The 25,119-nt window shown below is 42.1% G+C and overlaps 1 protein-coding gene across 7 annotated transcripts in view; it reads left to right on the top strand.

The window, feature by feature from the left end:
• Positions 1–25,119, top strand: part of LOC150085455 (uncharacterized) — a 1,845,429-nt gene that overhangs the window by 1,553,801 nt on the left and 266,509 nt on the right. For all 7 annotated transcript variants that reach the window (XM_090374043.1, XM_090374041.1, XM_090374042.1 and 4 more), the window contains one exon: positions 24,145–24,274. In XM_090374043.1, the coding sequence (XP_090230169.1) occupies positions 24,145–24,274 (130 nt within the window). The remainder of the gene's footprint in view (positions 1–24,144; positions 24,275–25,119) is intronic.

The following is a 25,119-nucleotide window of genomic DNA, read 5'->3' as shown; positions in this document are numbered from 1 at the left end:
CAGAAAAAGACCTCTCTAATCCAGGAAATTATCGTCCAATTTCCTTAACTAGTTGTTTGGGGAAAACACTGGAGAAAATGGTTCTCAAGCACCTCACCTGGTTTCTTGAGTCACATAACATCTTACATAAAAATCAGTATGGCTTTCTGCAAAATAGATCTGCATTAGATATGATGACCAAAGCAGAATCAAACATCAGAAACGCTTTTGTCAGAAATGACCATCTCATTATGGTAAGTTTCGATTTAGTAAAGGCCTTTGATACAACATGGCGTTTCGGTATTCTACAGGATCTTTACACCTTTGGTCTACGAGGCAGGCTTCCTTTGTTTATTCAGAGCTTCCTCCAGGGCAGAACCTTTCAGGTTAGTGATCTAAATGCTCTTTCTAGAATTCATATACAGGAGGAGGGGGTCCCTCAAGGATCTATCTTGAGTCCTATGCTATTTTTAATAAGAATAAACAATATCATCCATGATATTCCAAGCACAGTAGAATTATATCACTATGCAGATGACCTCATGATTTCATGCCAAGGAAAATCTATGAATTCTATTGAGAGACAGCTTCAGATCTCAATTAACAAAATTGAGCAGTGGATTTCTCGCAATGGCTACCGCTTATCAGCACAAAAATCTAACTGTATTCATTTCTGTAAAAAACGTAAGATCCACCCTGAGCCTGAACTACATCTTAAAAATTTCACCATACCTCTTTCCAGTAGTATCAGATTTCTTGGCCTAATCCTCGACAATAAATTAAACTTCTCACAACACATCACATATCTGAGAACCATTTGCTTAAAAAAATTAAATATCCTCCGAGTACTATCTTCATTGATGTGGGGGTGCTGACCGATACACTCTGCTTCGACTATATCGGGTATTAATCCGATCTCGCTTGGATTACGGAAAAGTGCACTAACTCGGCTAGACACTATCCACCACAGTGCCCTAAGAACTGCTTTAGGAGCATTCAGAACATCCCGTGTACAGAGTCTATATACAGATGCACATGAACCTCCACTCCATCTTCAGAGGAAAATGTTGATCCTCAACTATGCAGCAAAAATACGGAGTCTTCCTTTTCATACTATCTCCCCATACTTATTTGAGCCCCAATGGACCACATTTTATCAAAACAAACCTAACAAAAGCAAGCCTATTGGAATAAGGTTGCTACAGTTAACACAATGTTGGAATCTAGACATGGGTAATGTCTTTCAGGAACTGAGCAATCACGACCCTCCATGGTCTGATTATACACCGGTCTGTGACTTCTCATTCCAAAAATGGGGGAAAAAGCAAGCAGCAGACTTTACCATCAGGAAACTCCATGCTGCACGTGTAGCAGAAAATTCTCGGTGTCTTCAAATATATACTAATGGCTCGAAAACAAGTACGACAGTGGGCGCAGAGGCAGTTTCTTCTATCTTTTCTACTTCTGTGTCCTTTCCAAAGGAATGCAGCATCTATTCTGCTGAACTGTGGGGGAATAAAATAGCTCTGGATCACGTGATTGATCTGTCCAGGAAGCGAATTATGATCTACTCTGATTCTCTGAGTTCAATAAAATCATTGAAAAATCCATCCAAACCAATCCACCCCATCTTGAAGCAAATTAGATCACAGATTATTGCGTTACAAGCTGTAAACCAATCGGTCAGTTTCTGTTGGATACCAGGTCATGTAGGCATCAAAGGAAATGAATATGCAGATCAAGCCGCTAAACATCCAATCATTGCAAGATCTCCTAACTACCAAGTACCATATACAGACTACAAATCAGTCATAAAAAACGTGTGTGAAGAGCAATGGTTGCAAATCTGGCAGGCTCAGTGCGGCAATAAACTGCTTCATCTTAAACAGGTACCTAAGTTGTGGCCATCAAGCATGCTATCAAATAGGCAAGAGGAGGTGATCCTGGCTAGGACCCCTCGACGTGGACACCTGTACGTGGTGAGGGGACCTCCCAGTGACGCTGCTGGACTTCCAGACTAGCATCACTGGGATCCAACGCCCACAGCCTAGGTTCCGGGCTTACATCAATGGAATCCGGCGTGTTTGCCGTGCGCTGCGACCCGTGGAAATTCGGAAAGGGGGATCCTGGTGGTTGAGGGGCCCAGCTTCAATACACCACTTTGGCCCCTGCTTCGACAAGACGGGTGGTCCTGGAAGGCCCGGCTAGGATCAATCGGCTAGTAGGCTCGCCTGCGAGGGTCAACCGTGTCAATGCCACGCCCCTACCCTCATGGTCCGAGGGACAGGATTCAGGCTGGCGGCGGTGCGGGTATAGTGTCTGGGTAGCCCTGGCGTCCCACTCCCGAGCGCATTTATTGCATGCCGGGTAGTGGGCGTCCCTTTGGGCTCCGTGGTGGGTGGGGAGCCCGGGCACTGAACCATCTAAAAAACTTCATGAATCCTGAGAAACTTACTTCTTCAGGGGCCCCAACCCGGTCCCTATCTGAAAATTTAGACGGAGAATCAGATAGCATTATTGCTAATAAGAGGCAGCGAACTGAATTACCATCAGGTCCTATCCCGCGGTTTTTAATCATGCACTCCACCAATGAAAAACCGATTGGAAAAATGTCACCTTTCTTTATACAGAAAGGATTAGATGGGTTAGTAGGTTCACCCAAATCAGTTAAGAGGCTCCGCTCTGGAGACCTCTTAATTGAAACTAAAAATGACAGGCAATCCGAACGTCTACTCCGAGTAACATCAATCGGAGGAATCCCTATAACGGTGACACCACACAGAACACTCAATTCATCGAGAGGTGTCATTTCAGAGTGGGACCTTCTCGACGTCACCGAGGAGGAAATCTGCTCCGAATTAAAACCACAGGGAGTCATTGCTGTCAAGAGAATCACTGCGGGAAGGGATGGAAAAATTGTTAAAACCAGGAGCGTAATCCTGACTTTTAACACTCCTAAACCTCCTGACGAGATTAAAGCTGGATACATCAACTGTTCAGTGCGTCCATACGTTCCGAACCCTTTACGGTGCTTTAAGTGCCAGAAGTATGGACATTCTCAAATGGCCTGCCGTGGAGTCCTTGCATGCGCTCGATGCGGTGCAAAGGACCACGAAACAACAGCTTGTTCAGCCGCAAAACCCACCTGTATTAACTGTGAGGGCGATCATCCGGCCTACTCACGAGCATGCCAGAGGTGGAAAGAAGAAAAAGAAATTCAACGGCTGAAGGCAGAGCTAAATATATCATACCAGGAGGCAAGGAAATCGGTCAAACCCCTGAATATCAACAGACCTACCTACGCCCAGAAGGTAGCAGGGAGATGTTCCGTCGGAACTCAGACGGACATGACCATTCCTCCAAAGGAGTCTTTCACTCCCATCGCGCGGTATCTCTTAAGTTCGCAAAAACCTACACAGAAGGACCAATCAGCTGCCACTCCTATATCGGTACCTTCTAATGCTCCACAATTAACAAAGGTAATAACGAAAGAAAAGAATAAGAAAGGGGAAGTCCCCCCTAATTCCCAAGAAAAGATGGATGTCGAGCAGAAGGAGGTACCCGAAGAATCAGTCTTGGAACTCTTTGCGGAGGAGGAAATGGACACGGGACAGCGTCCATTCTTCCCCAAAAAAGACAAATCCAAGACCGATAAAAGTAAGCCCTCAGCACCTCGGAAGCCGCCAGATGGACCCACCAAGCCAAAATAATGGCTAAATTCCTACAATGGAATTGTCGTGGATTCCGGCGAAATATTGATGACATCAAGGCCCTCCTGCAAAAGCGCGAGCCAGTTTGCTTTTGCTTGCAGGAGACATATCTAAAGGCAAATGACGATCCCACGATGCATAACACCACAATTTTTCGTAAGGATAGAATTGCGGATGGCTCTGTACATGGGGGAGTGGCTATCCTTGTGGGTAACCAGACCCCAGTGCAGCCCTTACTAATTACAACTAGAATAGAGGCTGTTGCAATTCGCCTTACGGTGGGATTTTTATTAACTGTGTGCTCTATCTATTTGCCACCTGGGACTGACATCTCCCAGGCAGACCTTGATGATCTTCTAACGCAGCTGCCTCCCCCTTTCTTACTTCTCGGGGATTTTAACGGGCATAACACCCTGTGGGGTAGTGCTAACATCAACGGAAGGGGACGAGTCATAGAGCGTATGCTCAATGACAATGACCTTTCCCTTCTAAATACTGGAAAAAACACCTTCTTCCACATGCCTACCCGTACTTTCTCTGCCATTGATCTCTCTATCTGCTCCCCTTCTCTACTCCCTTCACTCACTTGGGAGGTGGAGGAGAATCCATACGGAAGCGATCACTTCCCTGTGATAACCTCGTTACACAGCGGGAGACCATGTCTTCCCTACAGGTTACCACGGTGGAAGATTGATCAGGCTGACTGGACTGCCTTCCAACATCAGGCAAATTTTGATCTTAGCACAGTCAGTCAAGAGCCTATCAATGATGCAGTTAAGTACATCACAGAAAATATTGTCCAAGCAGCTGCGAATGCTGTTCCAAAAACATCTGCCCGGTTTCCACCATTTCCCAAACCTTGGTGGAATTCACAATGCAGAGCGGCAAAAAAGGCTCAAAACAAAGCGTGGGGGATATTCCGCCGATATCCTACCACGAACAACCTTATAGCCTTCAAACGTGCACGAGCCAAAGCACGCCACATCCGTCGTCAGAGTCAAAAGGAATCGTGGATCCGTTTTACGTCATCTATTAACCAGTCTACCAACTCTAAGGTAGTCTGGGATAAAATCCGGAAAATGAAGGGAAAATATACATCCCACCCTTCTGCAATCCTAGATTATAATGGATGCGCTATTGCAGATCCAACTGCAATAGCCAATGCTCTTGGGGAAACATTCTCTAACATCTCTGCAACATCTTCGTATTCCCCAGAGTTCCTGGTCCTTAAACATAAACAGGAAAAGCAAGCACTTAATTTTAAGACCAAGGGCCTCTATCCCTACAACAGGGCATTCACTATAGAGGAACTAAAAAGAGCCCTCACTCTTTCCAAAGCAAGTGCTGTTGGACCAGATGGCATCCATTATGAAATGGTTAAACATCTTTCACCAAAATCTATGGATTGTCTGCTCCTTCTGTATAACAGAATCTTTACTGAGGGGCGGTTTCCGGATTCCTGGCGAAAGGCAATCGTTCTTGCCTTTCCTAAGCCAGGAAAGGATCCAAAAGTCACCACCAATTATCGTCCTATTGCTCTGACCAGCTGTCTGTGCAAAATCCTGGAGAGAATGGTTAATTCTCGTTTAATATGGTATCTTGAAACAAATGACCTTCTCTCCAACATCCAGTGCGGCTTCCGAAGGAACCGGTCCACCTTGGACCATCTTATTAGATTGGAAGCATCCATCCGGGATGCTTTCCTAAAACGTGAACACTTGGTGTCGGTGTACTTTGACATGGAGAAAGCGTATGACACAACTTGGAGATTTGGCATATTAAAAAATCTGCATAGCCTAGGCCTTAGGGGGCAACTCCCCATTTTTATTAAAAACTTTTTGGCCAATCGATCTTTCCAAGTTCGTCTGGGATCCTCACTCTCTCGTCCCTTCAGCCAAGAGGAGGGAGTACCACAAGGATCAGTATTAAGTGTCACGCTTTTTGCCATCAAAGTCAATTCCATCACAGAACAACTTCCTCCAACTGTAAACTGTGCCCTCTATGTTGATGACTTTAGCATATTTTGTCAGTCATGCAACATGAGGGTTATTGAAAGACAACTGCAGAAAGCCATTGATCGTCTTAATTCCTGGGCACTTGCTAATGGCTTCAGGTTCTCGCCGGAGAAGACCGTTTGCGTACACTTTTGTCGCAAGCGTAATCTTCATCCTGAACCTGAATTAAGGCTCGGACAAAATGTTATTCCAGTAGTGTCAGACACAAAATTCTTGGGACTTGTGTTTGATAAAAAGCTGACCTTTCTCGAACATATTCGTCAGCTTCGTACAAAATGCACGAGGGGACTCAATATTCTCCGCTCTCTCTCCTCAACGCGTTGGGGAGCAGATCGATGCACCCTACTGCGGCTTTACCGTGCACTTGTACGACCCAAATTAGACTACGGGTCCCAGGTATACTCCTCAGCTAGAGATAGTGTCCTCCGATGGCTGGACCCTGTCCACCATCAGGCTATCCGTATCGCTACTGGAGCTTTTCGAACATCTCCTGTCCAGAGCTTATACGTCGAAGCAAGCGAACCATCGTTATCCCTTCGACGTAAGCAGTTGTCTTTAAACTATGCTTTAAAGCTGAAATCCCTGCCAGACCATCCTACGTGGGCATCCGTTTTTGAGCCACGTTGGGAAAACTTGTACAATACTCGTCAGACTGCCAACCGACCTTTTGGTATTCGTGTCCAAGAGCTAATCAGAGAGTTTAACATCATGGTAGACAAGGTGGCACAAACACCAAAAGAAACTCTTCCACCCTGGCATGCTCATCCCCCACCGTGCGACTTTTCCCTTAAGAAATGGGTAAAGTCTGAGACCTCATCATCTGTCTACCAGCAGCTCTACTCTGCACACCAAGCTGAGCACTCAGACTTCCTGCCCGTTTACACAGACGGCTCGAAGTCTGAATCGTGCGTAGGATCTGCTGCTGTCTTTCCGGACACTATAATATCTCAGCAGATTCCTCCCGAATCCAGCATATACACTGCAGAGCTGTATGCTATAGAGCTAGCCTTGGATCACATTCGAACTTGTCAATTCCAAAGGTCAATAATATATTCCGATTCTTTGAGTGTATTACAGGCTTTATTATCTCTGAGACACAATTCTCATCCAGTTCTTTGTCGGATTCAGCAGAAGAGACATTCTCTTTATGAATTCAAGTTTGATATCCGCTTCTGCTGGATTCCTAGCCACATTGGGATAAAGGGAAATGATTTGGCTGACGCTGCAGCCAAATCAGCAACACCCACTCATAATCGTTGCCTGTTAGTCCCCTATACAGACTACAGGCAAATAATACGCAAAAAGATATATTCCCAATGGCAAGAACTATGGCACAGACAGAGAACAAATAAATTATATCAAATAAAGCCTGTAATAGAAACATGGCAGTCTAGTCTGCGCAGGAATCGGAGCGAGGAAGTTGTTCTTGCCCGACTCCGCATAGGACACAGTCATCTGACACATTCGTTTCTGCTGAGGGCGGATGACCCTCCTATGTGCGAGTCTTGCGACACCATTTTATCAATAAAGCATATTTTAATAGATTGCGTTAATTTTACCCATGTTCGCAATATATATTTTACCGCTTTTACTCATCCGACTGAGCCTTATACACTCAGTCAGATTTTATCAGACAACGACCACGTGTCGGCAGTTTTTAAGTTTATACAAGCTATTAACATATACACACACATATATAAATAACAATTTGACGAGGTAACCTTTTTAAAGGTTACCAGAATTTCTTTGTTGATATTTTAATCGTTTCCTGGCGCAATATAACCGTAGTTGTTTTTGCGCCATTAAAACCGAAATCAAATCAAATCAAAATCAAACCTGGCTAGGACGCGTATTGGGCATACGTATCTATCCCATATCTATCTACTCAAGGGGGAAGATCCGCCTATTTGTACATTTTGTCAGACTACACTTACGGTGAGGCATATTCTAATAAATTGCAATCATTATAATAATTATCGAAACAAAATTTTCAAATCGCTTTCACATCTGCAAGAACCTTTGACATTACCCCATCTGATTGGAGACAATGCAAATCTAGCTGAGTTCTTTTATTTCTTAAAGCAGACGGGATTATTTTACAGATTTTAACTGGTAATTGCACTACCGAATATAATCGGGCACAATATGGCCTTAGCAGCCCTTGTGCCATTAAACAACATATCAACCAACCATTCCTATCTACTTAAATCCGAAGAACCGCCTCAATGCAGTCAGTGCCGTGTACAACAAACAGTAAAACATTTACTACTAGATTGTCCAGCCTTTCTAAATGAAAGAAAAAAAGCTTTTAGGTCAGTAACTAAAAATCAAGATGCTCTAGTTTTGGAAAACATTCTAAGTGAAGAAAATAATATAAGAGAAGTTTTTCACTACCTAAAATCAATAGGCTTATATAATCAGATTTAAAACACAAAAATCACAAGTCAATGAATCCATTTGAACTCCATCTCTTCATAAAGTCAGGTATTACTTAGATCTAAAATTTGAAAGAAACCAGACTAGGAAGGAAAGCAAAACCAAAACCAAGGTGCATTATGGCCACAGAAGCTGATGCACCAACAACTAATAAACAACAACAACCGAAATCACTGGTGGAATACAGATTGCTTCAGTGCCAAACAGGAAAATAATCGAGCTTGGAATAATTTCCATAAGAATCCCACCACTAGTAACCTCCTTGCTTATAAAAGGCTTAAAGCAAAAGCAAAGCAAATTAGATGGAAAGCGATACAAGGCTCGTGGATTGCTTTTGCCTCAACAATCACAAAAGACACCAACACATGCCTCATCTGGAAAAGAATACAGGCACTAAATGGGAAATTTGCTCGTCTGCCCTCTCCAATACCTCACTGGAAAGAGAAAGACCTATCTACAGCTGAAGAAGTTGCTAATGCACTTGCAGAATCGTTTGCTACAATCTCTGCTTCTGCCTCCTATGCATCCACCTTTCAGAACATTAAAGCTGGTGCAGAACAATATAAAATCAACTTTTTCATGCGCCACTCATTTCCATACAACCAACCATTTACATTGATAGAAGTTCAAGAATCATTAAACAAATCTTCAAATAGCACCGCAGGCCCAGATGGAGTTCATTACGTTATGCTGAAGCATTTACTTGAAGAGGATTGAGTATCATGTTAACCTTTTATAATCGGATATTCTCCAAAAATACCTATCCTTCTTCCTGGCATCATTCTTTCATTATTGCCTTACCAAAACCAGGAAAAGATCATTCCTGTGTTGAAAATTATAGGCCAATATCTCTTTCGAGCTGCATGGGTAAAATTTTCGAAAGGATGGTTCATACTAGGCTCACTTACATCCTGGAGTCACAGAATCTCCTTCCAGATCATCAGTATGGCTTTTGGAAGAATAGATCAACAGCTGGACATGCCCCCTTAACGTGGGCACCTGTACGTGGTGAGGGGACCTCCCAGTGATGCTGCTGGGTTTCCAGATAGCATCACTGGGATCTAACGCCCATACCTTGGTTCCAGGGTTACATCTTTGGAATCCGGCGTGTGCAGCCGTGCGCCGCGACCCGTGGAAGCGGAAAGGGGGATCCTGGTGGTTGAGGGGCCCAGCCTTAATACACCACTTTGGCCCCTGCTTCGACAAGACGGGCGGTCCCGGACCGGCTCGACTGGGATCAATCGGCGGGTGGTTTTATACTGCTAGGGTCAACTGCGTTCCAATAAGTCTCCCTCCCTATGGTCCTGGGACGGGATAAAGATTTATTGGTAACGTGGGTATGGTGTTCTAAGCGAACTCGGCGTCCCATTCGTGTATGCAGTACCTGCTAGTTCACGAGTGGGCGCCCCCTCGTAGGGTTCCGTGGTGGGTGAGGTACTTAGGCATCAGACACTTTCTCTTTACACATATGAGTAATTTAAATCCCCTTTCTTCTGGGGCCCCAACAAGGCCCCTACCTAATCGAGAAGATGAAAAAGAAAACACCTCTGCAAAAAGAGCCAGAACTGAGGATACACCAACACCATCAGTGACACCGCTCTTCCTCATTCTCCATTCCATCGGAGAACAGTCAATTGGAAAGATGTCACCCTTCTTTATCCAGAAAGGATTAGAAGGGTTGGCAGGTTCACCAAAATCCGTTAAACGACTGCATTCTGGCGATCTTTTAGTTGAAGCTTCCAGCACAAAACAAGCTGAAAAATTCTTGAACTCTACATCCATAGGGGGAATACCTATCACCGTAACCCCCCACAAAGGCCCCGGGTGCCAAGCGTTCCGTGGCCAAGCGATTTCAGTGCGTTCGTTAAAGCGATCCTCCTAAAGAGCTTTTGCCAGATATAGATTATTTTTCGTTCTAAATACCGTTTTCCTCATTTTCTATTAGAGTAGCTCTTTCGCACTACAAGTAGTAGGCAAAGGCCCAGAAAGGAAAGTCACCTTTCTGTTTCTTTTTCTTATTTCACTAACACAACTAACAGCCGCTTGGTCACCTCGTGGCACTGCTCCTGCCTCCCCGTGGCGGGGCCGGAAACCTGGAAGGAAAAGTTATCCTTCCGGGGCCAAAAGGAGCAATTATGGATACCGAAAATTTTCCACCTCCCAAGACTGTAAATCCTGCTTCTTTGGATTTGCAACAAACTGACTCTGACTATCAAACACGGAAGAGGATGAAAACAGATGTACCTCAAATGGAATATCCATCTTTCCTCATACTGCATTCCCTAACGAATCAGTCTTTGGGTACTTTGTCTCCTTTTTATATACAGAAATGTCTAGAAAGTGTAGCCGGATCACCAAAAATGGTAAGAAGACTGAAGTCTGGCGACCTATTAGTCGAAACCACCAATCGTAAACATTCTGAGTCCCTTCTGAAACTTACATCGTTTGGTGGAGTTCCTACTAAAGTATCTCCTCATGCTACCCTGAATAGCTCCAAAGGAGTAATTTCCGAATGGGATCTGTTGAACGTCAAAGAGGAGGAAATTGTTCAAGAACTCCAAGACCAGAAAGTTACTGAAGCAAGACGAATAATGGTGAAGAAAGATGGACAATTTGTTCCTACTCGTAGCATCATTCTCACATTTTCTACACCAAACCTTCCTTCAGCAGTAAAAGCAGGATACTTAAACTGTCGCATCCGTCCTTATATACCCAATCCTATTCGATGCTACAAGTGTCAGAAGTTTGGACATTCCCAAACTGTCTGCCGAGGAGATTCAGTTTGCTCAAACTGCGGATCAAAAGAACATGTCCATACTGATTGTAATGCTGAATCATTACGGTGTCCAAACTGCAAAGGCAACCATTCAGCCTTTTCCAGATCCTGCGAGCAATGGAAGCTGGAGAAAAAAATCCAAAAATACAAAGTGGAGAACAAGGTCACATACCCTGAAGCCAGAAAGAACCTATTACAAAACATGCCTAAGCGTACATATGCTGAAGCATCCAAAAGACAACAAACAGTTTCAACGCAAACAGATATATCAGTCCCACCAAAAGTGTCAATTTCTGATTGGGCTCGATCATTGCTATCACCTGCTTCACAGCCAACAAAACACCAAACAGTAGATAGGACAAACAATACCCCGATCTCGATACCATCCACTACTAAATTAGATCCAGTTACTGCAGATCAGAAGGAAAATTCAGTTCATGTTAGAAAGAAATTATCTGATAACACAGCTATGGATATTGCAGAAAACAATACTTGTAATGAACCTATCCTAGATCTTCATGCAGAAGACGACATAGACACACGTCCAGTCTTTCCAAAAAAGGACAAAATTAAAATTGACCGTCACAAGCAGAGTAACATTAAAAAACAGACAGATTCAACTTCTAATTCAAAACCAACACAATGAACAACATAATTCAATGGAATTGCAGAGGCTTTCGTAGCAACATAGACGATATATATGAACTAATTGATCGTTATCATCCTGTGAGCATATGCCTACAAGAAACAAATCTAACACCACAAGTGTCCGTGTCAGTTAAATATTACACTGTTTTTCGATAAGACAGGACAAACAGTGCTCATGGTGGAGTGGCCATACTCATAGACTCAAGGGTTCCTTGTAAACAAATTCCTCTTCAAACTGCCTTAGAAGCTGTTGCGGCTCGTGTAATGATTGGCATTTCTTTAACGATCGTCTCAATATATCTTCCTCCCAATCAGCAATGTACGATTCATGAACTAGAAAACCTTGTTTTGAAATTACCGTCACCAGTTTGCCTATTAGGAGACTTTAATGGACATCATACACTATGGGGATCCCCCGTCTCAGACAGACGCGGAGAACTCATTGAGACACTACTAGACAGACAGAATTTAACATTACTGAACACAGGTTTACCCACTTACATTCATTTTCCTACTGGAACACCATCTGCAATAGACCTCTCAATCTGCTCTCCGATCCTCTTCCCAAGTATCGAATGGACAACACTTGACAATCCTCTCAACAGTGATCACTATCCAGTAATATGCAGAATTCAAACCACGAACTCCAAAACAACTGATCCACAAATGAAATGGAAATTTTCTAAAGCAGACTGGACTAAATATAAAAATCATATCTCTTTTGATGATCACATCATTGAGTCTGCCTCTATCAATACTGTCACAAAACATATCACAATGCAGATACTATCAGCTTCAAAGGTTGCCATCCCACAGTCTCAATTAAGAAATCGTAGACATACCAACCACTGGTGGAACGATGACTGTAATAAGGTGAAAAGAGAAAAGAATGCAGCATGGAACTTATTCCGAAAATGCCCTACCACTGCCAACCTTATCAATTATAAGAAACTTAAAGCCAAAGCACGGTACATCAGGCGAAAGGCTAAAAAAGACTCTTGGATAAAATTTGCTTCATCAATCAATAAAGACACTGATGCCAGAATAATATGGAAAAAAATAAGGCAGCTAAATGGTAAATACCCTACATTACCTGCACCTATTTTTAATTGGAATGGGAAGGAGATCTCTAATCCCGAAGATATTGCAAATGCCTTAGGAACAGTGTTCTCTGAATTGTCCGCCTCCATCGCGTATCATCCATCATTCCAAAAAATTAAAGCCGATACTGAAAAATTCAAACTAAATTTCAAAACTACCCGCTGTTTACCCTATAATCAACCGCTCACTCTATCAGAACTGAAAGAATCTATAAATATGTCCCACAACAGTGCCCCTGGCCCTGATGGAATTTACTATGTAATGCTTAAAAACCTAGATCAGCAATCGTTATCCTCTCTACTGAAATTTTACAATCGGATATTTTATGAACACACATTTCCTAGCTCCTGGCAACATTCATATGTAATTGCTATCCCTAAACCAGGAAAAGATCATTCGATCCCTAACAACTACAGACCGATTTCTCTAACCAGCTGCTTAAGTAAAACTTTAGAAAAAATGGTGCACCGTCGATTGACGTGGTACCTTGAGTCTAGAAACATAATCAGCGACAATCAGTTTGGCTTTCGGAAGAAGAGATCATCCTTAGATCTCATGATAAAGGCTGAATCAAATATAAGAAACGCTTATATCAGGAATCAACATCTCGTCATGGTGTGTCTCGATATAGAAAAAGCTTTCGACACCACATGGCGTTATGGAATCCTAAAGGATCTCCATTCTATGGATATGAAAGGGCATTTACCATATTTTATCCAAAACTTCCTTTGCCACAGGACATTCCAAGTTCGATACCGGCAGGCTCTGTCTCACACGTACAGACAAGAAGAAGGTGTCCCTCAAGGCTCTGTCCTCAGTGCCACTCTATTTGCTATACGAATTAACAATATCACAAACAGCATTCCAAACACTGTTGACTCATATATTTATGCTGATGATCTTACCTTGTCCTGCCATTCTCAGACTATAAATTATATTGAGAGGCAATTACAAATATCAATAAATAATATTGAACTATGGATGACACAAAATGGATATCGACTATCAAAACACAAATCTATGGCCACGCACTTCTGCAACAAGCGGAAAATGCATCCAGAACCCGAGTTACACTTGGCCAATCATCCTCTTCCAATCGTTAACAGTATTCATCTCCTAGGGCTAATTTTTGATAAAAATCTAAATTTTCAGGAGCATGTTAAACACCTACGAACCACCTGCCTTAAGAAAATTAACATACTTCGGGTCGTCTCCAGTACATCTTGGGGTGCAGACCGGTACACCCTGCTCCACATGTATAGGTCTCTAATTAGATCTCGCCTAGATTATGGAGCGCCTGTGTATGACTCTGCTAGAGAGAGTACTTTGGCTCGTCTTGCTCCAATCCAACACGCTGCCCTTAGGATTGCCCTGGGTGCATACAGAACATCACCTGTTCAAAGTCTGTATGTTGAGGCTCACGAACCTCCACTCAGTATCAGGAGAAAGATGTTACTGTTAAACTACTCGGCTAAAATTAAAAGCATCCCCACTCATCCTATTTGGCCACTACTGTATGATCCGCAGTGGAGAACACACTATGGAAACAAACCCAGAACAATCCGACCTGCCGGTATCAGATTACAGAACCTATTAGAATGCTGGAATATTTCCTTTCATAATATCATCAGAGATTTAAAAGACCCGGATCCCCCATGGATTACCTTAACTGTTTCATATGATGATTACTTTGAAAAATGGGGAAAAGGTGTTCTAGCAGATGTTAACATCAGACAATTGCATCTTGTCCATGAAGAAAATTATTCCCACTTTTCTAAGATCTACACTGACGGTTCAAAGTCTGGCAATAAAGTGGGTGCAGCTGCTATCTTCCCTAATACAACTGTTTCTATTCCACTTCCAGCTGAATGCAGCAGCTACACTGCTGAACTCTATGCAATTAAACTTGCCCTGGAAAATATTTCCCTCCTGTCAACGAATAAAAGTATAGTGTACACTGATTCCAAGAGTGCTCTCTTAGCTCTCACAGACACCTCTCCTTGCAATCCTTTGGTAAAGCTAATAAGACAAGAACTGATACATCTCCATGAGCAACATTGCACTGTTGTCTTCTCCTGGATCCCAGGTCACAGCGGTATTCCTGGAAATGAGTGCGCTGATGATGCCGCAAAGCATCCCTCCAACGTAGCCTTATCAAATGATCTTGTTCCCTATCCTGATTATAAACATAAAATACAAGAAATATGTATGGAACAATGGACTCTTTTGTGGAAAAAGCAAACACATAATAAACTGTTTCAATTGAAACCCGAACCACAACTATGGACCTCTAGCCTCCGTAAAATCAGAAAGGAAGAAGTACTTCTAGCCAGAACCCGAATTGGCCACACTCACCTTACTCATCTGTTTCTGCTCACAGGAAATGATCCCCCTCAGTGCACGCACTGTTTGCAGCCGTTATCAGTGAAGCACATTCTGATTGAATGTAGCTTGTTTGACACTGCCCGACAGACTACTTTCAGCTCCATCTCAAACCCCTTGTCTCTCAACAGCATCATAGGTAATGACGCAAAACTCTCAGAATTTTTCACCTACTTGAAAAAAATTAAAATGTATGACCAACTCTAATTGCTCCCAGAGCAGTTATCACACGTACTCTTAATTGCTTTGATAGGCGCAATATGGCCTATGTAGCCCTTGCGCCAGAAATCCCATAACAACAACAACAACCCCCACAAAACTTTGAATTCTTCACGTGGTGTTATATCAGAGTGGGACCTTCTTCATGTTTCTGAAGAAGAGATCTGCTCTGAATTGAAAGACCAAGGAGTGACAGTTGTGAAAAGAATATCGATACGAAAGGATGGGAATCTCGTCCCTACCCGAGTTCTTATCCTCACGTTCAATACCCCAAGGCCTCCAAGTTCCATCAAGGCAGGCTATCTAAACTGCCCAGTGAGGATTTACATCCCAAACCCACTGAGGTGTTTTAGATGCCAAAAATACGGCCACTCACAAACATCTTGTCGTGGTAACCCTGCCTGTGCTCGATGTGGTGTTAAAGACCACGAGAGCAAGGAATGTTCAGCTTCAAAACCGATCTGTATTAATTGCCAAGGAGAGCACCCCGCCTATTCTCGAGCATGCCAGCGGTGGAAGGATGAAAAAGAAATCCAAAAACTGAAAACAGAGCTGAATATCTCCTACCCAGAGGCCAGAAAACGTATCGAACCAATAAATAGCGGGAAACCTTCCTATGCTCAGAAGGTTTCTGCCAAGTGCACTATCGGTACTCAAACTGAGATGACTATACCACCGAAAGAGTCATTCACTCCGATTGCACGCTATTTATTAAATTCACAAAAGCCCACCAAAAAAACACAATCAGTTGCCACTCCTATATCCGTACCTCCTAGTGCTCCACCACTACCAAAACCAAGTGGTAAAAAAGAGCAAAAACGTTCTGAAGAGTCACCCGTAATACCAGAAACAATGGATGTAGAGAACAAGGAGGTAGAGGATGAATCAGTCTTGGAACTCTTTGCGGAGGAAGAAATGGACACGGGACATCGTCCATTCTTCCTCAAAAAAGACAAAGCCAAGACTGATAAAAGTAAGCCCTCAGCACCTCGGAAGCCGCCTGATGGACCCACCAAGCCAAAATAATGGCTAAATTCCTACAATGGAATTGTCGTGGATTCCGGCGAAATACTGATGACATCAAGGCCCTCCTGCAAAAGCACGAGCCAGTTTGCTTTTGCTTGCAGGAGACTTATCTAAAGGCAAATGATGATCCCACCCTGCATAACATCACAATCTTTCGTAAGGATAGAATTGCGGATGGTCCTGCTCATGGAGGAGTGGCTATCCTTGTGGGTAATCAGACCCCAGTTCAGCCCTTGCTAATTACAACCAGCATAGAGGCTGTTGCAATTCGCCTTACAGTGGGATTTTTAATAACGGTCTGCTCTATTTATTTGCCACCTGGGACTGATATCTCCCAGGAAGACCTTGATGATCTTGTAACGCAGTTGCCTCCCCCTTTCTTACTTCTCGGGGATTTTAACGGACATAACACCCTGTGGGGTAGTGCTAACATCAACGGAAGGGGACGGGTCATAGAGCGTATGCTCAATGACAATGACCTTTCCCTTCTAAATTCTGGAACAAACACCTTCTTCCATATGCCTACCCGTACTTTTTCTGCCATTGATCTCTCTATCTGCTCCCCTTCTCTACTCCCTTCACTCACCTGGGAAGTGGAGGAGAATCCATACGGAAGTGATCACTTCCCTGTGATAACCTTGTTACACAGTGGGAGACCGTGTCTTCCTTTTAGGTTACAACGGTGGAAGTTTGATCAGGCTGACTGGAATGCCTTCCAACATCAGGCAAATTTTGAACTCAGTACAGTCAGTCAGGAGCCTATCAATGACGCAGTAACGTACATCACAGAAATCATTGTCCACGCAGCTGCTAATGCTGTCCCAAAAACATCAGCCCGGTTTCCACCATTTCCCAAACCTTGGTGGAATTCACAATGCACAACAGCAAAAAAGGCTCAAAACAAAGCGTGGGGGATATTTCGCCGATATCCTACCACGAAAAACCTTATAGCCTTTAAACGTGCACGAGCCAAAGCACACTACATCCGTCGTCAGAGTCAAAAGGAATCGTGGATCCGTTTTACATCATCTATTAACGAGTCTACCAACTCTAAGGTAGTCTGGGATAAAATCCGGAAAATGAAGGGAAAATATACATCCCACCCTTCTTCAATCTTAGATTATAATGGATGCGCTGTTGCAGATCCAACTGCAATAGCCAATGCTCTTGGGGAAACATTCTCTAACATCTCCGCAACATCCTCGTACTCCCCAGAGTTCCTGGTCCTGAAACATAAACTGGGAAGAGAAGCACTTAATTTTAAGTCCAAGGGCCTCTACCCCTACAACGGGGATTTTACTATTCAGGAACTGAAAAGAGCCCTCGCTCTTTCCAAAGCAAGTGCTGTTGGACCAGATGGCATCCATTATGACATGGTTAAACATCCTTCACCAAAATCTATGGATTGTCTGCTCCTTCTGTATAACAGAATCTTTACTGAAGGGCAGTTTCCGGATTCCTGGCGAAAGGCAATCGTTCTTGCCTTCCCTAAGCCAGGAAAGGATCCAAAAGTCACCACCAACTATCGTCCTATTGCTCTGACTAGCTGTCTGTGCAAAATCCTGGAGAGAATGGTTAATTCTCGTTAAATATGGTACTTAGAATCAAATGACCTTCTCTCCAACATACAGTGCGGCTTCCGAAGGAACCGGTCCACTTTGGACCATCTTATTAGATTGGAAGCATCCATCCGGGATGCTTTCCTAAAACGTGAACACTTGGTGTCGGTGTTCTTTGACATGGAGAAAGCGTATGACACAACTTGGAGATTTGGCATCTTAAAAGATCTGCATAGCCTTGGCCTTAGGGGGCATCTCCCCTTTTTTATTCAAAACTTTTTAGCCAATCGATCTTTCCAAGTTCGTGTGGGATCCTCACTCTCTCGTTCCTTCAGCCAAGAGGAGGGAGTACCACAAGGATCAGTATTAAGTGTCACGCTTTTTGCCATCAAAGTGAACTCCATCACAGAACAACTTCCTCCAACTGTAAACTGTGCCCTCTATGTTGATGACTTTAGCATATTTTGTCAGTCATGCAACATGAGGGTTATTGAAAGACAACTGCAGAAAGCTATTGATCGCCTCAACTCCTGGGCTCTTGCTAATGGCTTCAGGTTCTCGCCGGAGAAGACCGTTTGCATACACTTTTGTCGTAAGCGTAATCTTCATCCTGAACCTGAATTAAAGCTCGGACAAAATGTAATTCCAATAGCAGCGGACACAAAATTCTTGGGACTCGTATTCGATAAAAAGCTGACCTTTCTGGATCACATCCGTCAACTCCGCACAAAGTGCACAAGAGGGCTAAATATTCTGCGCTCTCTTTCCTCAACATCTTGGGGTGCGGATCGATGCACCCTACTACCCATCTATCGTGCACTTGTACGATCCAGACTGGATTACGGGTCCCTGGTATACAATTCGGCCAGAGACAGTGTACTTCGTTGGCTCGATCCTGTCCATCATCTGGCTCTCCGTACCGCTATTGGAGCATATCGCACATCTCCTGTCCAGAGCTTATACGTCGAAGCAAACGAACCGCCATTATTGCTTCGACATAAGCAGTTGTCTCTAAACTACGCTCTAAAACTGAAATCCCTGCCAGACCACCCTACGTGGCTAACCGTTTTTGAGCCACGATGGAAAAATTTGTACAACACCCGTAAGACTGCCAATCGTCCTTTTGGTATTCGTGTCCAAGAGCTACTCAAAGAACTTAATATAAAGGTAGACAGGGTTGCCCAAACACCAAAGCAACCCCTTCCACCCTGGCATGCTCATGTCCCGGCATGTGACTTGTCCCTTAGAAATTGGGGAAAGTCGGACACTCCATCGTCTGTCTACCTGCAGCTTTTTTCAGCACACCGAGCTGAACATTCTGACTTCGCGCCAGTCTACACAGACGGCTCGAAGGCGGAATCATATGTGGGATCTGCTGCTGTCTTTAGAGACAGCACTACATCGGAGCAGATTCCCTCTGAATGCAGCATATTTACTGCAGAGCTGCACGCTATAAAGTTAGCCTTGGATCACATTAGTGAATGCCAATACCATCGGTTCATTTTATATTCCGACTCTCTCAGTGAGTTACAGGCTTTAATATCTGTGAGATATAATGATCATCCAGTTCTGTCTAGCATTCAGCAGAAGATTCGCGTTCTCCATGAACGTGAATATGAAATCCGCGTCTGCTGGATTCCCAGCCACATTGGGATTAGGGGAAATGATTTGGCTGACGCCGCAGCGAAATCAGCAATTCCCAATAATAACCACTGCCTGTTAGTCCCCTATACAGACTACAGGCAAATAATACACCAAAAGATACATTCCCAATGGCAGGATTCGTGGAATAGACAGACTGCGAATAAATTATATCATATAAAACCTGTAATTGAACCGTGGCAGTCTAGTCTGCGCGGGAATCGTAAGGAGGAAGTTGTTCTTGCCCGGACCCGCATAGGACACAGTCATTTAACTCATTCGTTTTTGCTGAGGGCTGATGACCCTCCTATGTGTGTGTCCTGTGGCACAATCTTAACAATCAGACACATTTATTTGACTGTACCAGTTTTAGAAATGCTCGTTTTACCGCTTTTAACCATCTGACTGAGCCGTATACACTCAGTCAGATTTTATCCGACAATGACCATGTGTCTGCTATTTTTAATTTCCTAAAATCAGTAAACCTTTTTAATTATATTTAAAAATCTTATTATTTTAAGATTTTCCATTGTTACTTATTTACTGATATTTGTCTGTTACAGTTTATACTTGTTTTTATAACCTGACGTAGTGACCTAATTCAGTAGGTCACTGAAACTTTTTTACTTTTTATGACAAGGTTTTGGCGCATTATAGCCATAGTTGCTGATGCGCCAATAAAACTCAACCAACCAACCAGCTGGACATGCTAATCATATTCACAATGCCTTTGTCATGAAACAACATCTAGTTATGGTAACCTAGATCTTGGAAAGGCATTTGACACTACATGGCGTCATGGGATTATTATGGACCTTTACCATTTGGGGCTTAGGGGCCATTTGCCGAAAATAATTCAAAATTTTCTGCAATTGCATTCTTTTCAGGTCTGTTATAAAAATGTACTCTCTACATCTCACATTTGGGAAGAAGGAGTTCCACAGGGATCGATACTTAGTCCAACACTATTTTCAATCCGAGTTAGCAGCATAACACGAGATATCCCAAAAACCGTTGCAACTTACATGTACGCAGATGACCTTACCATTTCCTGTCAGTCTCAAAGTATGAACACCATCGAATGGCAGCTCCAACTTACCATTACCAAAATATAATCCTGGACTTCACGGAATGGCTACAGACTATCAGAAAAGAAATGCACTCTCACTCACTTTTGCAAGAAACAAGCTCTCCATTCCAGTCCAGGCCCAAATTTTCGCAATGTTTATTATTTAAATAAATGAAAATAGGCATAATATTTTAAGAGTTTAAGATTCTATATCTATATAATATCAGTGTAAATACACCACAGACAACTCTCAAAGAAAAACTACGGTAGTAGTGTGGAAGGCATCATTTCATCTGTATCTCATATTGTGCTCATCATTCGAAACGCTTTGCCCATGTATTGCACTACCTTGAATAAGTAATGCTTCACTCATAGAGAAGACTATTGTTGCTTATTCTTGGTGGGCACTCCACCCAGACGGGAGTGTTTCAAAGCTAGTTGGCTTTTCATTGGTGGGTACCCTGATATTGCAAGTGAAGTGTTTCTTATTCAAGGTAGTGCAATACATGGGCAGCTTGTTGTGAAGAACAAGTAGATATCGTGTATCTACACTGATATTATATAGTAATGGTTAGGTTAGATAACTATTTAGTAGTTAGCTGCGAGCAGATCTGATGCATTTGCACTTACAAGTTAGCATGTTAACTCGCTATGCAACTTGAGGCTTTTGCCCTAAAATGTGATGTAATAGTAATGGTTATTATGTACTTGTACATAGTAAAAAATGGATGAAGGAACAGAAAAATGGGAAAATTATTTTATTAGACATTTTTTATTATAAAAGAAGATCATTCTCACAAAAAATATTCAAGTGCTTGGTCAATTTTCTCAAGGGAAAAAAGCTTTAATTCTTTAATTTTCAAATCCTCGTAACTGCGGGGACTCGGATACCGGGGATCCCCTGTATAAAGATACTCCCAACTGGGGTGCGATGGAAGACTCCGGATCTTAGCAGCGTAGTGGAGCAGTAATGATTTCCTACGAAGATGTAATGGAGGATCATGTCCTTCGATATAAATACTCTTGATTGGAGAAGTCCTAAAAGCCCCCAATGCAGTCTTGAAAGCACTGTGCTGGATAACATTTAAACATTGTAAAGTAGTGCTCCTGGCAGAGTCATAGACCGGACAACAATAATCTAGCCATGAATGGATTAAAGTTCTATAAAGATGCAGTAAAGTATACTGATCAGTGTCACATGACATAGCCAAGACTGATCACAGTATATTCAGATGCTTTAGACACGTATTTCTTAAATGAGAGATGTGAAGTTCAGCTTGCTGTCTAATTTCAATCCAAGAAATTTAACGGTACTAACAAGTTGGATTTATAACAAGAAATTTAACGGTACTACAAGGCAGGGTTCACTTGTTTATTCAGCTTTCTCCAGGGCAGAACCTTTCAGGTTAGTCATCTAAATGTTCTTTCTATAATCCATATCCAGGAGGAGGGAGTCCCTCAGGGATCTATTTGGAGTCCTTCTCTATTTTTAATAAGATTAAACAATATCATACATGATATTCAAAGCACAGTAGAATTATATCACTATACAGATGACCTCATGATCTCTTGCCAAGGGAAAAATATGAATTGTATCAAGAGACAACTTCAGATCTCAATTAACAAAATTGAGCTGTGGATGTCTTGCAATTGCTACTGCTTATCAGCACAAAAATCCAACTGTATTCGTTTTTGTAAAAACGATAGATCCAACCTGAACCTGAATTAAGACTTAAAAATTCCACCATACCTCTTTTGAATAGTATCAGATTTCTTGGCCTAATCCTCGATAATAAATTAAACTTCTTACAACACATCACATACCTGAGAACCACTTGATTGAAAAAATTAAATATCTTCGGAGTACTATTTTCATCAACTGATATACTCTGCTTCGGTTATATCAGGTATTAATCCGATCTCACTTCGATTATGGAACTCCAGTCTGTGACTCTGCCAGGAAAAGTGTGCTAATTCGGCTGGACACTATCCATCACAGTGCTCTAAGAACTGCTTTAGGAGCATTCAGAACATTCCCTGTACAGAGTCTATATATAGAGGCACACGAACCTGCACTCCATCTTCGGAGGAAAATGTTGCTATTCAACTATGCAGCAAAAATACGAAGCCTCCCCTTTCATCCTATCTTGCCATACTTATTTGAGCCCCAATGAACCACCTTTTATCAGAACAAACCTAATGAAAACAAGCCAATTGGGATAAGGCTGCTACAGTTAACACAATGCTAGAATTTAGATATGGGTAATATCTTTCAGGAAACAAGCACACACATGATCATCCATGGTCTGATTATACACCAGTCTGTGATTTCTCATTCCAACAATGGGAGAAAAAGCAAGCAGTAGATCTCACCATCAGGAAGCTCCATGCTGCACATGTAGCTAAAAATTCTATGTTGTTTCAAATATATACCAATGGCTGAAAAACAAGTACGGCAGTGGGTTCTATGAAAGTTTCGTCTATTTTTTCTAGTTCTGTATCCCTTCCAAAGGAAAGCAGCGTCTGTTCTGCCGAACTGTGTGCGATTAAAATAGCTCTGGTTCACATGATTGATCTGTCCATTAAGCAAACTATAATCTACTCTGATTCTCTAAGTGCAGTAACATCATAGAAAAATCCATTCAAGCCAATCCACTCCGTATTGAAGAAAATCAGATACCAAATAATTGCGTTACAAGCTGATAACCAGTTAGTCACTTTCTGTTGGATACCAGGTCATGTAGGCATCAAAGGAAATGAATATGCAGATCGAACTGCTAAACATCCAATCACTGCAAGCTCTCCTAACTACCAAGTGCCATATAATAACTACAAATCAGTCATAAAAAATGTGTGTGTAGTGCAATGGTTGCAAATCTGGCAGGCTCAGGATAGCAATAAGCTGCTTCGATTTAAACATGAATCTAAGTTGTAGCCATCAAGCATGTGCTCAAATAGGCAAGAGGAGATGATCCTGGCTATGATGCGTATTGGTCACATGCATTTAACCCATTATCTACTCGTGGGGGAGGATCTGCCTATTTGTGCATATTGTCAGTCTACACTTACAGTGAAGCATATTCCAATAGATTGCAACAATTATAATAATTATTGAAACACAATTTTCACATCCCTTTCACATCTGCAAGAACTTTAACATTACCTCACTAATTGGAGATGATGAAAATCTAGCTGAGTTCTTTGTTTTCTTGAAGCAGACACAATTTAACAGATTTTAACTGGTAATTGCACTACAGAATAGAATCAGGCACAATATGGCCTTAGTAGCCCTTTTGCTCTTAAACAACGTATCAACCAACCAACCAACACATATGGAAATCAAGAATGGTACCTCTTAGTTCTCTTAAATAAACATAGCACATGGCCGTGCTTAAACAGAAGCTTGTTTTACCATAGTAAAACAAGCTTCTGTTATTATTTTAGTATACATTACATATTACCACGTAACCTGCATCTCTCTTCTCTCATTGGAAGAATAAATATCACTAGGAGGAAAATTATTTTAATGTATACAAAGATTAATACAACATTAATATAACTTTTATTGTATTTTTTCTTGCAGTAGACAACATGCAGAACCAGAATTAAAAAATCCAAGAGCAAGACACCTAATGGAGAAATGGCGTAACGTTTGGCTACTAGCAATGGAACGACAGCGAAGGCTTCGAGACAAATATAAATACTTAATGGAGGTGTGCTTTTTTTAGATGTCATTAATAATTGTTGTTACAAGTTGTTATCATGTCTTTACCATTAATTTTTTAATGTATAAACATAAATAACAATGCCTTCCTGATTTTTTTTTTTTTTTTTTTTTTTTTTTTTTTTTAAGTGAAACTTCTTCAAGTGCGCGCACCCCACTTTTCACTTGGGAAGTAACTTGCATCTGTGGATTGACAAAAATCGCCATGAAATGATTCATCACTCCCAACCATTGTACCACTCCATACCAAGCACGAGCGACACATGACACAATCAGTACCCCCTACAGCGCGCCCATGGTGTAACTCGCACATGTCACATTTACATTGTAAATTGCTATATCTCAGCTTCTAGCAGTCAATTTTAAAAATTTAAAAAAACAAAATATTTCTTTCATCATTCTCTGCCATATTTCATAAGAAATTTCGACGGAAAGAAATTTATAATTCAGCATGCTCAAGTCTAATACTGAGCATTGTAAACTGTATAGAGCACGTATACATGCAATGGGACCACCGAAACGACCTCCATTGAGTAAAAAGAGATCTAAACTTGTAAAACAATTGTAAAATATTAAACTTCTGCAACATTGGTAGTAAAGGTTTCAAAAAATTCTAAAGAAGTGTCACTTAACTTCGACTATGCATGCTTGGCGCACACAATTTTTTAATTTTTTTTGGCTAAAAATATGAAAACACATATCTCAGGTAAATACATTGTGTGGGAGCATGCATGCATACACACACAAATACATACATGCTTGCATATAAACATTAGCATTAACAGGCACATGATGCAAGGAAGCAAGCTTATACAGCATCAACAAAAAAAAACC

The sequence above is a fragment of the Mastigoproctus giganteus genome, chromosome 5 (genome assembly GCF_048544385.1).
Source record: "Mastigoproctus giganteus isolate SK-2022 chromosome 5, ASM4854438v1, whole genome shotgun sequence".
NCBI classification, from domain to species: Eukaryota; Metazoa; Arthropoda; class Arachnida; order Uropygi; family Thelyphonidae; genus Mastigoproctus; species Mastigoproctus giganteus.
This window is presented reverse-complemented; position numbering and strand designations above follow the sequence as displayed.